A 16,830-nucleotide genomic window follows, 5' to 3' on the forward strand; every position below is an offset into this window, starting at 1 on the left:
AATTACCCAGGAACGTATCTTACTTTTATGTTAGCTCCTCCACAGGCTCGCGTTTGAATAAAGGATAAACAAAACATTTCGATCAATACCAACCTAAAGGGGAAAACACTTGTTAATTTTCTGTCACAGTTGGCACATGCGCATTACTTATATGAGCGTTTTCACATTATCCGATCCGATATCGGATATCGGACGCCGATAGCCGATATCGGATACAATTTGCCCTTTCACATTGTCCGATAAAATCGTTCCGATTTCCGTTCCTCTAAGAGTGCTCGATTGTGCGAAGCGTTGCTGTAGTTGAAACATTCAACGTTAAGCATTATGCCGCATAATGCGCTCTAGTGCTGTAATTGGAAAACGGGGTAGGTTTCATGTCAAAACCTCAATACGTGTCACGGTGTCAACAACTGAACAGTCATCTGTCCACTGTCACTGTCAATATGTCATAAGTTTAACGTGTCGACTGTCGTGCATTCCTGTATTCGTGTGAAAAATCCTTTGAAAATCACGATTCTTCTTTATTTAATAAATGTTTGTGATGGATAATTTACATACGAGTTCATAACATACGTAAAAGATATATTATATTCTATACTTTAAGCTTCACAGAAATTTATAACCATGGTTCTGTTAACTAACGATTTGGTGAGTATATTATATTATGATAATGTATTAAATTTCCTTTTTCAATGATTTTACCTTATGTTTTAAAACACTGTATTATTTTCAGTTTCTAGCAGAACTCTCAAAACTTTACCAAAGTGCACGAACATCAGGATCTGTAACTGTGACTATGAAAAGATGTATGTATTGTGTATATTTTTTTAACGTAGCTGTAGTTATAATTTTCTGAAAAATATTCTAATTTAACCTATCACTTTTAGATGATGGTCGCACAAAGCCTAATCCTCGTGATGGAAGCCTTGCCGTCCCAAATCCAGACTACAAATGTTTAGTAAGGGCACAATGTAGAAGTAAAAAAATCTCAACAGTAATTGAACAAAAAGATGTAGAAACATTCACAAATGCTTATTCTAATCTGCTTAAAACCAGTATAAATGGACTGAAGAGGTTAAAGAAACCAAAAAAGAAGGCTATGGCTGCTCAATAGTAAAGTATATGGATATTACAGACTGAATCAAAATTCAAGCATTTCACGGCAACACACATGCAATGCCAATGACCACAGCCAAGGGTGGAGGTCCATTAAAATGTGCTTTTCTCTCTCATGAGATTTGAAGAGTTGGAGTCTTGGCTTTATGGCTGATGGTATACAACCATGTCTCCAATTAATTTTAAAGTCAAACTTTATAAATAAAGTTATTATAAAATACTTGTTACACTTTTATTTTTGGGAGATGCTAAGTCCTGTGTTTAACTCTTATAATTAGAGATACTTGAAATGTAAGGAGTGATAGGAAATAAAATAAATACACAATGAAATTATTCTTCAAACAATAATATATTCATCAATAAAGGTAATACAGATTATATATCACAAGGTGAGACCATATATTTATTATTAAAAATATTACATAATTATATATTTTTATACACATTATTTAAAACATAATATAGTATTCTATTCAGGCAAATTTTATTATCTACTCCAATAACATTAATACTTAATTTTCTTGATACATTTTTAACAAAGTTTATCACAACATTTTTACACTATGTTATATTATTAGTAAATAATATTTTATAATGAGAAATTGCACCATTTATAGTAGAACAGAAAATAGAAATTAACAATTTCTGAAAATATTACTCAGAATTTTTGAACACAATCACTTTGGTTACTACACACAAAAAAGTTGACAAATAATTGGATAAAATGATACATAACATAATATATCAATAATTCCTAACTAATAACAGATTGATCAATTTTAATAGCTTTATTTCTATAGTACTCAATACAATACTTAATTCAAATATTACCTTGTCGCTACTGCATTTTAACAAACTAAGATAATAAATCACCTTGCTATAAAATCACAGATAATCAAGATCCATTACATACAAAAACTAGTGACATAATTAAAAAATATTTTACGATTTGGTATTTTTGGACGTGAGTCGCTTCAAGCAAGCATTCCGTACTTGGTCATTGCCGAGTCTTTCGGCCTCTTGTAGAACGCGCCTTAGGTCGTTGGTACGATCGTTACGAGCTGCCAAAATGTACGCACTACTAACATTGTGGCATATGAGGTAACAGGATATCTGAAATAATTGTTATACTGGTTGTTACTAAATTTAATTAGTTTGTGTATCGAAAAGTTGCATCACTGGATCAATGAAAATAATGTCCTCCTTGAATTTATTATGAAGTCATTTATTATTTAAATAATTATTGTACTTACATTTAATAATTATTTAAATAAGCATGTTTAAACACTTTTGTGTGTATATTTACAACTCCTATTATTCAGGAACAGCTGAACAGATTTTTAATGATAAAAATCCGCTAGGATTACGAGATAAAAATTATACAGTCAGCGCGAGCAGGCAGTTTCTTAATGATTTTATGTTCAATCTACATCTAATACATATATATTTTATATAAATCTTGTGTCACATTGTTTGTCCTAAATGGACTCCTAAACTACATAACCGATTATAATAAAATTCACACACCATGTGCAGTTCGATCCAACTTGAGAGATAGGATAGTTTAAACATGTAGGTACCACGGGCGAAGCTGGGGCGGACCACTAGTATATTATAAGGTTTAGTGTAGTTTATTTTTCCGCCGAATTTACCTTAATGGGAACACTATGTATATCAGCAATGAGTATCTCAGCCTGTTCGTCATGCAGCTGTCCTCGGGCTTCACACCGACTCACCACGGCAGAGACGCCAGCTTCTAACACTTGGTCGCTCATTAAACTGAAATCATATAAAGGAGATGATGGTAATTAAAATAATTAATGGTAATTAAGCTCATTTGTGGCTCTAGAATATTTCAGAAGATCTTAATAGTAAATGAGAAGTGTATTTATTTATTTTACAATTATTTTATGTACCATAACAAATTTCAATACATAATATTGAAAGAAAAGGAAAACATGCATAGCACATAAGGCAGCCTTATCGCTTATCAGCAAACTCTTCCAGGCTGTGTAGAAAGACTTTATCAAATTAAGGGATTATTATAATCATATGAACAGTTAATAATAAAAAAAGTCGTGTGACTCGGGGACTGCCGCGGTAAATCTATTGCATGCTATGCCTTCAAGCCACACCTCCGCGCCCGTAGGAGTGGGGAGCGTGAGGTTTTTTCGTTACGAAATTTCTAGATTCGGTCCCCGCGCTCAAGGCCCGCGATAGAAGCTATGCAATAGCTTAAAATATATAACATATGAGTTTGAGTATTGTGGAATGATTACGTTTTAAAAAGTATTTAAAACGTAATCATTCCACAAGTGATTATGTGTATAAATATATTCAATGAAATTCCCAAATCTTTGAGGGAATTGCCATTTAATATTTTAAAAAAGCGTTTAAAAGCCTGGCTAATTGAAAAATGTTTTTATGACTTAAAAGAATTTTTTCAAAAATCAAAATATGACATAATATTATAATTTTGTAATTGCTTATTTATATAAATTAAATTGTATTTGTAGTAATTGACATTTAATAGTAAAAAGCGTAATAATTGACATAAATATTATATAATAATTGTAAGTGAAAAAGGGTACATAATAGTTGACAATATAATATGTATAATTATTATAAAAATGATATTTATGTAGTAAGACATTGACATTCTCTTGTTAATTTTTGCATGCCAATCAATTGGCGATTTGTGCTGAACAATGAATTATGCAACATCTGTAAATCTACCACATTTCTTGCAAAATAAATCATTTCATTTCATTTCAATACTTACTTAGCTGCAGTTTCCTTTGAAGCGCGGATACATTTAGCCAATGTTTTCACCTCCATAAATCTATCGACATTCACTAAATATTTTGCGACGTGGATGTATATGTTCATAGAGTCCAGCTTGTGTTCTGTTATTATCCTAAAAAATATAAATGTAAACAACAAAGTATACAACTCGAAATAAAATGTTGATTATACTAGAAAAAAATTACTTACTTAAACGATAATTCAAAACCACTTTCGATTGACTGTCCTGTAGCCAGAACAACTGCGATGAGTTTTATTTTATCTGTATTAGATCCAAAAAGCGTCAATGGTCTATTGTCTATGCTTTCTGATTCTCTACGCATATTCGACAAAGGTATGATTTCTTTCAAGACTCTTTCCGTTAATCTATTGGATGCTTCACAGTTCGCTAAATATTTGGCTAGCTCAATTTGGCGCGAGAAAGTCGTCATTAAATTGTCAATAGTACTTCTATCGAGGTGGAATTGTATCGATTTAGGATCGTTTATTTCTGAAACGAAGGTATAAAATAAGACAATTTTATAACCAACCGATAATATTATATTACCTTGAAAAGAACATGCTTTAATAAAGCTATCACCTACCTACACTGTAAATTTTGACATGACAAAATAGAAAAAAAAGAGCGTGTGTGCCGAGCACACGTGTCAGAAGTGAAACTTCTTTGACAAGATTCAAAGATACTAAAATCGTTGTAAAACGATGGCCTTACTCTATGACTTGACAGTATTGCCATGACGCGAACTTGAAATTTTACTCTGAACGCGCCTAAAGAAGTTTCACTTCAAAAATGCTTATTACTTGAACTAATAAACAAGTATCTAGTTTTAATTCGACATTCATCATCTTTACTTAACACATGATTAATTCAATAAAATAGTTTCTTACTATTCGCAACCGGCACACACTGTCCCAAGTGATGTAAAGCGGCTGTCAAATGGTGTTGCCGCGCTAGTAACGTTGCGAACGTCGGGCCGCTGTTGACGGGCCGCGAGTACAGCAGTGCGCAAGAGGCGGACGCGCGTGCGTGCTGCCCGCTACCGCACTGCAGTGCGTATAGCGCATCTAGACGCTTGCTCATTTCGAGCGTGCGGCATACGTGCATTATGTATTCCTTGAAATATAAGATACTATTGAAAAAAAAAGTGAAGTCCCGTGTCCCCGTAGTGGGGTAAGGGGCAGATGCATTATTCATACATCTGTTTCAATGATCGATTTTCTTTAGGGACAAGTAGGTGATCAGCCTTCTGTGTCCTGCCAGACCGAGACATTTTTTTTTTCTTCGTCTCCACCGGGAATCGAACCCAGGACCCCTCGGTTCTACGCTCACGCGTCAACCACTGTACCAAGGAGGCGGTCCAAGATACTATTGAACAGGTAGGTAATTTTCAATAATTTATTAGTGTTAATAAATAGGGAAAAGTGTCTTAAAAAATAATTGAAAATATATTATCTGGGGTTCCTGCGCTTAGTAAGAAATATATGAACAGAATATACTTATTTGAGACTCACAAAATGTATATTTACAAATTAGTCAGTTTTTTTTAATATAGCATTATAGCATATTTATTTAAAGTAGGTGTTAACGCTAAAAATAACTAAAGAAGAAAAAAATCAACAAAAATTATAGAGAACTTACCGACCACATTTCCAACGTACTATCCATTTCGGTCATCGCCCTTAGCATTTCGTTAACTTTATCTTTCTTCAGGCATTCCATATAAACGGATTCTGTGAACGTTTCTTTATCGACCACGTTATCATAACAGTATCTTATAACTTCGATCATACTGCTGTGTTTCATATAAAACATTATGTTTGCAACATGAGAGCCATAATTGCTGAGATAATAAACACATTCTTTATAAAAGAATGGGTCCAGCCTTTTGTTTTGGTAATCAACCTTTGCATCGTTATGATTATTGTTTCTTCGTAAAAGACCTTGGGCCAGGGACTTTTTCGGCTGGACGGTTGCCGTTTGAAAGTCACTGTAGTCACCCTGTTTTATTTTTTTAACGCTGGCCAGCATGTGCATTATGTTTAAAGCTGGTTCGGCTAGCGGCAGTTTCTTCTTGCTCGTGTTCATTGATGTTAATTTCTCATTGGTAGTCTGAAATATTTAGACTATCATAAAGAAAATTTCGTTTCAAAATATGTATTGAATTTAGAAATTAGCAAATCAATTAAGAAATGTGGCAAGGATTTATGCTACCTGTTCCTCAACCTCAATGTGAATATTTTAATAAAAAGAAGCATAACAAAATTACCTTAATCGTTTCAGCTTTATCCAACAATTGTTGATTCACTGGATAATTCATCTCCTCAAGCATGTTTATAATTTCGTTCAATAGTGGTGGGTTTGTTCGCACTCTACCCTCCGACTGCATACTAGACATTGAAACAGATCTCTCGGAGCTTCTCAAGCTATTCATTTTTCTATTCATAAAGTGAGATTCGGATGCCTCTTTACCGTACTCTAACTCTTCCGACATATCCACGTATATATTTGGTGCGTTTTTAAAACAAAGGCCGAATTTCCGCCGGGCTTCTCTAAAGCAGCCGGCTTTGAGACACGCTTTACCCCAAGCTGCGAGTACGCTGGTCCGTGGTATGCCTGATTTGGTGGCTATTTCTAATGCGAGCTCCCATTTCTCAGCTTCGAGAAGAGATCGAACTATTTGACCTGGAAATATGGGGAAATAATGTTATTTATAACATTGACTTCTTATTAATATAGTACTCCACTCGATTAAAAAAAACCCGAAAACGGCCTAAACTTAAAATATTGAATGGATTGTTTAGTAATTAAATTTTTATCGATAAATAATTTTTACATGTCAATATTGTTCATTAAATTCTCCACTGAACGTTCTTATTTTCGATTTTTAAATGGACTCTCACAATAAGTAAGTTCAAATACTAAACTACGAACGTCGACCAGTGTAACGATGGCCTGCCGCCCCGTTTTCGACACTTGATGCCAGATGCGTGTTAAAATACCTTTCCTTGCGGATTCGCCACTACATTCAAATAAAAAAAATCGATATCTTCACATGGAAATGTGAAAAGGGGTTTGAAACTTTTTGTATGGACGCTGGCATATCGACCCGCCGCCATTTTGATTTTTTTTCAAAATCGCGGCGCACGATTAAAGTGGTATGTATGGATAGAGGACACATAGACGAACAAAAAATGTCTCATAACATAGTACCCTAAAGCGTCACATTACCGAGATATTTGGAGGTAAATATTCACTTATGAGTACAACGACAAACACTAAAAATAGACTTATTACGTGTCTATATGCATAATATTATCTCCAAATAATCACTCCCAGGTAGATTATTATTATTACAGGAAGAAAGTAGGTATTCATTACATTACTTACATTTTTATGTAATGTATGTATGTTTTTATGTAATGAATCTACCTACTTTCTTCCAATAAACTGTTAATAATAATAATCTACCTGGGAGTGATTATTTGGAGATAATATTATGCATATAGACACGTAATAAGTCTATTTTTAGTGTTTGTCGTTGTACTCATAAGTGAATATTTACCTCCAAATATCTCGGTAATGTGACGCTTTAGGGTACTATGTTATTAGACATTTTTTGTTTGTCTATGTATCCTCTATCCATACATACCACTTTAATCGTGCGCCGCGATTTTGAAAAAAAATCAAAATGGCGGCGGGTTTGATATGCCAGAAAGTTTCAATGCCCTTTCCTATAAGAAATTGACTCGCAACTAAATCACTAAAGTTAAAAAAAAACGTTATCTACACGTAGAAATAGGAAAACTCCCTTTGTAACAAACTAGTGGTCCGCCCCGGCTTCGTCCGTGGTACATATTTAGTATCCTATGTCCTTCTCCTGGCTCTAAACTACCTCCCTGCCAATTTTCAGCTAAATCAGTTCAGCCGTTGTTGAGTAAGTGGAGTAACTAACATGACTTTATTTTTGTTGTAATAGGCAAATATTATAATCTGTATTTTGGTTATTGTACAGTCTGTATGGTATCACTGTAAACTGCAAGTGTCTTTGCCCTCCTCCTGTCTCTGTGGTTCGTGGTGTAATGTCGTGTGCGCACAATGTAGTTTGTAATAAAGTATTATAAAAATAAAGATAATTTATCAGCATCCACAAGTTGTGTTTCAATATACAATTATTTCAACAATTTTATATATATAGATGTGCACTAACTGGGATGCGCGCCGTGGTGCGGCACGAGGTGGTGCGCCTGGTGCTGCACGAGCGTCGCCATCGCCTCCGCGTGCGACAGGCAGCGCGACACGTGCGCCGCGCCCGTCTCCGCTATGCGCCCGCCCCTTTACATACACAATTTATATTTTACTAGCGGTCCGCCCCGGCTTCGGACAAACATTGTGACACGATATCTTCTTATATATAAAATTCTCGTGTCACAATGTTAGTCTGCATACTCCTCCGAAACGGGTGGACCGATTCTCATGAAATTTTCTGTGCATATCGGGTAAGTCTGAGAATCGGCCAACATCTATTTTTCATATGTACCACGGGCGAAGCCGGGGCGGACCGCTAGTTTATATATATTAAGATTATAATAATTATATTAAAAATTACACAAGAGAAATGAATCGGCATATTTTGATCAATAAATACTGTACACGATGCGAACGTTAACGTTCTGTAAACAATGGCCTAATAGCTGTCAACGAATATCTGAACGGCCGCGGCGTAGTATATAAAATCCATTCAAATTAACACTTTATTGCCATGCATCAATGTTCAAAATCTATTGGATACGCTCATTAGAAAACTCTGCCTAATAGACACATAGGCAGAGTTTGGATTCGGACAATTTTTGAGCGAGATCTTAAGTTCTTGTTGATTATTGTATGTCAATGGGAAGGAAATATAAAAAATAAGTAACTTGATTATTTAATGCTTTCCTAATACTTACGGTTTATCTGAAGGCGCTCTAGAATAAAGTTCAGCGGCTGCGAGCAATAAGGATCGACGCGCACGCACCAACCAGCGCGAGTCACCGCATCCGCCGTTCGCGAGCTCGCGGGCTAACTCGTCGCTACGGTCTAGTAAGAACCTAGGTTAAGGATAGTATAATTATTTTTAACACCCAAATACAGTATTTAATATGACATATAACAATGTTTACAACAAAAATGGATACATATGAAAATAAGTAGGTCAATCAATCAAATCAATAAAAACAACTTAATAAGAATAAGGTTGTTAAAAGCAAATCGTTCAATGGTTAAATAATTTTAGTCTACTTACCTTGGATAATCCAAGTTAATAGTGTGCATTTTCATAATAGACAAACACAGAGTAACATTCGGGGTGAATTCATAGCTAAATTCTTCTCGAACTGCGTCGTTCTTTTTAGCATTCGTGGACAAACTCCAGTCCATGCAAGTAATGCCGCTGGCAGCAGAATCCGAGTTACTACTCGTTATTAGATTGTCTTGATCTGCACTTGATTTCTTATTCATTGTTTGAATGTAACAGTCGTCGCAAACGCGAAATTTAACGCCACTGGGGTAAGTCGGCACCTAAAAAGTTGGATAGAAAATTGTCACACAAAAAGCTAACGTTAAAATGCATCCGTATAAGATTTTTGTTAAAATAACGACCAAGGTTTAGTTTATCTCTAAACTAAGCACTGAATAGAAAAATTTCCATAATTTTATGTATAAAAATAGTTTACCTGCATTCTATTTCTTGAACAAGCATGACATACGAGACGCCCGCATCGACGACAGTGATGCCGGCGAATAATCATGGAAAAGTTGGATATTTTACACAACATGCACCTGTCCGTGGTATAATCCTCAACCCATTGATCTTTTGCTGGTACGAGTTCAGGCATTACGAATGGACGGGAAACTCCTTCCAAGTTAATTGAATCTATTGACTGTAATAAGGCGTCGTCCCAGGGCTTTGGTGGAGAGGGACACGACGTGTTTCGCGTATTTTTCATGTCTAACGCTTTTTCCGCATAGTATCTCAGTAAAGAATCAACTGAATTTTGAGATATCATCACAGTTTCAATTGTTTTCATATTGTAGTAAAGATAGTCCCCATTAGGATCGTTCTTCAAATTTGGTGATATTTTATTAAGAATATCCGTGAGTATTTCCAGTTTTCCGTTCATCAACAACTGTTCTATCATTAGTATAGGTTTCTCGATCAAATCCCAGAAAAGATATCTCAGGCTCGGATCCATTTCAAGAATAATTCGCAAGCCAACTTTCAGGTTTTCGAATGAACGCCAGGAATTTGAATGATTGTTTATGTATTCGAGACATACTTCAAGTATTTCTACATTTCGGACTTTAGACATTTCACCTAATATTAAGTCCAAAGCTTCTGATGTTGAAAGACGTCCGAGTAGCTCTTGGACAGCAGCTGGAGTAGCCTGATTTGAGTATTCAAATAACTGTCGTAACAAGTTCACAACTATTAAATTTTTCATATGTTCTGTAACGTTATGTATGTCCGCCCAATCTAGACATAATTTAAACTGAAAAAAGTAATTAAATAAATAAAATTTTATATAAAACTAAAGTTCATATTTTACTCGCATAAATTTAATAAAATCATAAATATACCTGTTGACTATCCATGAGCACTTCTACAATTTGCTCAGGATTTTCCATAGATTTTTCATAAATTGCATACCAATGATTAAATCCCATAATGGACGCAATCTAGAAGGCAATATTTATAATTTATTAATAAGAGACAAGACAGATGTTCACAATAACAAGCTAGATGATACTATGTAATAATATTACCTGCTCATAAAGAGGTATTTTAATCAACCAATCTGTACAACTCTTATATAGGTTTTCTTCTACGGCAGTTTTATCAAAAAGGAAACGCAAATAGTCAACTACTTCCAAGGCACCTTCGGCTGGCCAACAATTCAAATTATTCAAAGTTAAATCAACTTTCAATTCAGGACATTTAAGATATTGACAATACTTCCAGTTGTGACTAACTTTAGAATTAGTCGCCAATTTAAATAAAATTAGGTCTCTCAAGTTATTTAAATTTGCACTGCTCATAACTTGACGTTCAGACAGTGCATCTATTATTTTTAAACATTGTGATATTTTCCCACACTCGATTAATTTTGGCATATATGTAAAGAGTTTATTGAGATCAATTAAAGTATGCAATGACGCCAAATATTTGTTGCCGTTAAATAATACTTTGGTATGATCGAATCTCTCTAGATCCATATATTTGTTTAAACACTTCGTTCTAGCATCAATACTTTGCTGCATATCAGTTTCATTAAGCGATGTATGGATCTTTTTAATGATATGTGCCAATACCCAATTATGTAACACGACGTATGTGAGACATTGTGGATCTGGAGTACGCGGTAAGGGCGCAAAATCAGCAACGGGATCAACAAACAACTTTTCTTCCGGATTTTTAAAATCGAACACTATATGCAGTAAAGTATTAAAATTTTCTTCAGTTGCTTCTTTTGAAGAGCCCACTAAAGAAATGGAAGGGCAAAAATTAAGGATGAGCTTGGGTATCAAATTCACGTTCAGTTTTTTACATATTGGCTCCAAAAATGTGATTGGTAAATCTTTGTTATTTATCATTTTACCAAATATATCGTGTAAATGTCGCTCTAGTACTGCGAAGTAAGGTGTATCAGTTGACGAAGCTGAGTCTTTTAGGATATTCTCTTGTTCTAATTGCGAAACAGATTTTGTATACATATAACATTTTCTTAGATAATGTATTCTAGATTTCTTTGTTCCGTTTCGCGTTACTTCTGCAATATTACAGATATCTTTGTCAGACGTTGCCACCACATTCATAAAGATTTGGTGATATTTTTGCATTAGGTTTTCATCTTTTTTGTTAAAATTTGAAGGAACCACAAGATTTTCCAAATCCAAACAGCATTGTCTCAATTCTTTTGATAATTGATTTAGTTTACAGAACTCTTTGTGCCTTATGGGAATACGACAATCTGTTATTAATGCACATATATTATCCGCAAAATCAAATGATTTGTCTGTGTTGCCGAATATTTCAAAAGTAACACTGGCGATATCTTCCACAAATCTTATATAATTGATTTTTTTCACAGATGTGACATCGGTACTACTTCTTACTTCAGCAAGTTTCCTCTCCACAACATTGATGAGGCCATAAGTTATCTCTCTGTTGAGACCACTGCTGATTAGAATATCTACAGCATTAATAAATGGAGAATTTTGGTGATTGTAAAGCTGCAAATGGGGATGTCGTGAACCTAGTTCGATTATATCGAAAGAGTTTGGTGCTCTGTTTGCAGCTAAAAATCCTTCTACCAGACCCATTACTTCTGTTGAAACAACAGATAACGCGGATAACTCTTTGGTAGGATATCGAGAACAATCACGATAGCAAACAATATTCTTTAGTTTTGATATCAAATGCCTTAATTGTTCGGTGAATGTTACTTCAGTAGCTATTTCAGAATCAGATAGGTCAAACATCTGAAACAACAAAAAGTTCATTTAAATTTATAGTAGGTAATTATATCCAGATCCCTTCCTACCAAGGGATCACCAACACCCAGTAGTAATTATTCGTCTTTTTTTTGTTTCCATAAAGTTTTCCATAAAGTTACATATAAATACTTTGTGAGGGAATCTATTTAAACATGCCTAGATTACGTCAAGTTAAAGTCTATTTGTTAGAGTCTAACATGCTCAATTTGCATATAATTAATTTAATTCCTGCACTTTTTTTTGTATCAGCTTGTTTAACATTTTCCGTAAATTCTCCAACGCAACGCAAGGTACCATTTCGTCTCTATTTTAAATATAAGTAGTTATCTACTTATTATTGAATTGGAATAAGAACCTAAATCTATTATAATATATATTGCTAAGTACCTATAAAAGCTATAAATAAAGGGGTACGCGTTTAAATGCGTATTTTATGCATCTTTTATTTGTAAAACATATCTGCTCTCTTAAATGTAAACAATATCACATAATGTTCTCTCATATAAATTGTAAACATAATAAATTATAACCAGTCGTTATGCCAACATTATTGGGTGAATGACTTTAATATCTATAAATTGAGTTGATAAGTTGCATATGTTGACGCGGAAGTGATAACTCAACGCGGAATATATTTTTAAGTATGAAAATTTATGGATTTCAGTGTCTTCAACACAGAATAGAACATGTTTTGGAAAATTCATCATCGAATAGTGAAGAGGCGATTCGTTCTATTATTAATCACACACCAGGTTTAGGAATTATACTGTTTGTAATTTAAGTAATGTACTTAATTTTCCCATACTACAAATCTTATTATTATATATAAATCTCGTGTCACAATGTTTGTCCTCAATGGACTCCTAAACCACTTAACCGATTATAATAAAATTCGCACACCATGTGCAGTTCGATCCAACTTGAGAGATAGGATAGTTTAAACATGTAGGTACCACGGGCGAAGCCGGGGCGGACCACTAGTCTCTTATAAATTTAATTTAGGAATTGTTGCTAATTACAGAACCAAGCAGTATATCTAAACATATCATTGATAAAATGATTTTCCTGAAATCAGTCAAAGATTTGTATCAAGATTGTCGAACTAAGAAAATATCATACAAAATAGCCATAATTCGAGTATGGAAAATTGTTAAAGTATGGTTTATTATTTACATAATTATAGCTCTTCCTCTTTGGTGCAGTAAAGGTATTTAATCATTTTAATATTATTTTTTTTTCTCAAGCTGATTATATTTTTTGTATATACCCTCATTTACAATTATGTTTCAGGTTGGTGTTGCTGCTTTTTGTGTTGCAAATTTTTCAAACCTGAGCAAACAATTCAAGATGCAAAGCTATATCTACAAAATAATCCCCCTGGAGTTCTCAAAACTGGCAATAAAGAAATCCATTATAAGCCCACTGATTACGAAATAAAATGTTATGAAAAATTTGATCATATTCTAAGAACAATATAAAATTCAAAATTAACTTACCTCCAAAATCTGATTGGCTTTTTGAAAATCATTATGGTACAGTGCTAATGCTACCAGACAATTGGGTTTTGCTAACATAATAGATATAAAGTCAATTGATGTTGTTTTACTGCTGTACGCTGTAAATTAGTGAATTGCATTGCATATAATGAAAGAATATAACTTAAAAAAATACACAATATACACAATTTTTTTTTGTCACTTTACAATTGAAGTATATCATCACTTGAAATATAAATTAAATGAATGTAGGCATTAGCACATGAAGGTGATTATCTAGATACTAATATTGATTTTTTATGTTAAAAATTCCAATTTGTAAAAGAAATAATATACAATTTACCTTCATCACATGCAGATATTGTGGAAGTAAGCATGGCTTGCTCCAATTCTGGCTTTGGATTTGTGTGTCGCCTTCGCACTTTCGGTTTTTTCCTTGTAACTTTAACTTCAAACTCATGTTCTTCATCCTCACTGCTCATATCCACCTCTACATAATCCATACACAACTTCAATTGTATTGGATTCGAATTTGGAGAGAGGGTGGACACCAGTTGCATTTTCCATATTGAGTGATTCACTACATCTACCAGCCTTCTTAATCTAGCCAAGACATTCACATCTGTGCAGTTTATTACTTCCTTTTTTTCAGTCAAATTTTCCAAACAAATCTTTAAAGTGTCCAAAAGTATTTGTGTTATGAAAGAGTTACACATAAAACCAGTGTTTAAACTCTTAACATCTTTAGATGTCTTACTTTGCTTTTTTGAATAAAAATATGAACATTCTGAATGTGTTCCACATGGAAAGTCTTGATTGTGTTCATTACATGACAGATACTCGTATCTCAAAAACAAGCAAGAAAATATGTTCTCAATTACTTCAATACAACTTTGCAATGGCTGAATTGAAAGAACTAGACGTTTAATGTCTTCCATGCAACTATTTATCTCCTCTGGATTTGCCAAATCCTCTGATGAATCCAATATAATGTCTATTACTTTAGTTATTGTGCAATAACTGTTGTAGATGGATATATCCCAATTTATACCACTTGTTTTATTTTTGCTTGTTGATTTATTGCTCAGTACTTTCAATTCAGATATGAAATCATTATTCATATTTAATAATTGAGTGACTTTATATCTGTCTACTTTAGAAAGCCTACATACTTGAGATATAACAGTTAAAGCACTCTGCACCAGCACTTGACTAAAAATAGAAGTGGTCATAATTTTGCAATTGTTCTCTAAACAAAACTTGATTAAAGTAAGCTCTCTTTTTACTTCTGTTAAATAGAATTGTAATTGTTTATCCAATGAAGTATATGTATCTAATATTGAGAATATATTAGTCAATTGGTTGACTAGAGATGTTAAATCATATGTTTCTGGACAGTTTGTTAGATCTATTAGCACCATTATGAGCAATTGCTTTGTAAAGTTATTTATTTGAAAGGTAACAGTCTTCATGTCATGCAATTGTTGTTTATAAATTTGTGCAGCTTTAAGCAGCCAATGAACTTTTTCATCATAACATAATTCTATCATATATTCTGCTGTAAGTTTGAAATCCTTCTGTGCCTCTTTGTCATGGATAATGTTACTTGCAGATTGAATTAATTCTGGCAAACTTTGTGGTACTAAGCTCATTAAAATCTGTTTTCTGTGTTGTTTGAAGGTATCTGAAGTTATGAAACTCAGAATTTTACTTGAAAACTGGGGTAAAAAATTATCATATTTAGCTAATGTCAATATTGTGATTAGTCTATCTGGATTATTCTCAACTACTTCATTCTCCAATACTTCTACATAGAGCTCTTGAATCTTAAAGGAATCCTTAGTATCCACATTTCCTTGAAGATATTTTAAAATTAAAGATGTTGTAACTGGATTCTTTTTTAAATTTTGTTTAAAGAATTGTACCACATTTTCTGTCAGGGGTGGAACTAATTTTGACTCTTCAATGTTGTAGTATATTTTATGAATTTCCTAAAAGAAATTATTTTATCAACAAAATTGTGTTTTTTTTTTATTATCTAGTAATCAGAGAATTAAATATAAAAATTATTATTTAATAATCTAAATTTGATCAATGTATTTCTTAGTTCTAACTAAATTCACACACTTCAGAATACCCATGTTATAACTATGAGTATTGTGAATAAAATATTATATATTTTATTTAAAAGAAAAATGCATAGAACACGCATGATATGACAAATTTATAAGAGTGCTTTTAAGTGAGACCATTTTACAAGAATTATGAAGAATATATGTAAAATATTAAGAATATACTTACATCATATATTTCAGGTGTTAGGTCTTCAAGGAGACGAAGCATATAATTCAACTCCTCTTCCTTCATCTTGTATCAGTATATGAACATGTATTTATATATATATTGCATATCACTAAAAGACTAAGGTATTCGACCTATGAGTCTACACTTTTTTATTATAAATTCATTTCCCCAGTACCTATAAAGATACATTACAATGTCAATATGCACTTAACGTGTATAACATGCTAGTAAATCAATGTTTAGCAAATGTATTATATTTCAAGATTACAAATGTCTAGTGAAATATTGTACTTAAACAATGTTGTTAAGTTTATTTTCATTGTGACATCATAACAATTTAAGTTACATAGAAGATACGACGAATTATAAATTAATAATAATATTATAAAGTTGCAATCGATATAGAAAAGTTACCAATAAGGCAAAGTGGAGCACAAATATAAACACAAGTTCCGAGACTCAGCAGCTTACTCAGCAGGAACACCAAAATATAATTTTACAATATTATCAAACTTCAAAATAATTTGTTGAAAATTAAATGTCATACATTTGACAAATGACAAGTTTCATATGTTC

General features: G+C 33.2%; 2 protein-coding genes across 2 annotated transcripts; one reads left to right on the top strand and one right to left on the bottom strand.

The window, feature by feature from the left end:
• The first annotated feature begins 448 nt into the window (after positions 1 to 448).
• Positions 449 to 1,336, top strand: Srp14 (signal recognition particle 14). Its single transcript, XM_090112483.1, has 3 exons — positions 449 to 648; positions 734 to 806; positions 888 to 1,336. Exons 1-3 carry the CDS (start codon positions 625 to 627, stop codon positions 1,112 to 1,114), a joined length of 324 nt encoding a protein of 107 aa, XP_089968609.1. The 5' UTR covers positions 449 to 624; the 3' UTR covers positions 1,115 to 1,336.
• A 166-nt stretch (positions 1,337 to 1,502) lies between these two features.
• Positions 1,503 to 16,720, bottom strand: Sptz (zinc finger FYVE-type containing 26 spastizin). The gene is made up of 17 exons (XM_090112820.1): positions 16,669 to 16,720; positions 16,252 to 16,429; positions 14,294 to 15,941; positions 13,951 to 14,069; positions 10,724 to 12,439; positions 10,538 to 10,636; positions 9,634 to 10,449; positions 9,204 to 9,478; positions 8,869 to 9,009; positions 8,130 to 8,254; positions 6,189 to 6,604; positions 5,561 to 6,031; positions 4,810 to 5,035; positions 4,111 to 4,411; positions 3,899 to 4,033; positions 2,769 to 2,895; positions 1,503 to 2,229 (listed from the first exon to the last, which is right to left on the bottom strand). The coding sequence occupies exons 2-17, from the start codon at positions 16,315 to 16,317 to the stop codon at positions 2,059 to 2,061; spliced, it is 6,852 nt and encodes a 2,283-aa protein (XP_089968946.1). The 5' UTR covers positions 16,318 to 16,429; positions 16,669 to 16,720; the 3' UTR covers positions 1,503 to 2,058.
• Positions 16,721 to 16,830: the final 110 nt, after the last annotated feature.

Source organism: Colias eurytheme, chromosome 18 (assembly GCF_061535395.1).
Source record: "Colias eurytheme isolate Ceu_HAF_F1 chromosome 18, ilColEury1 Martin Lab GWU primary, whole genome shotgun sequence".
Classification (NCBI taxonomy): Eukaryota; Metazoa; Arthropoda; class Insecta; order Lepidoptera; family Pieridae; genus Colias; species Colias eurytheme.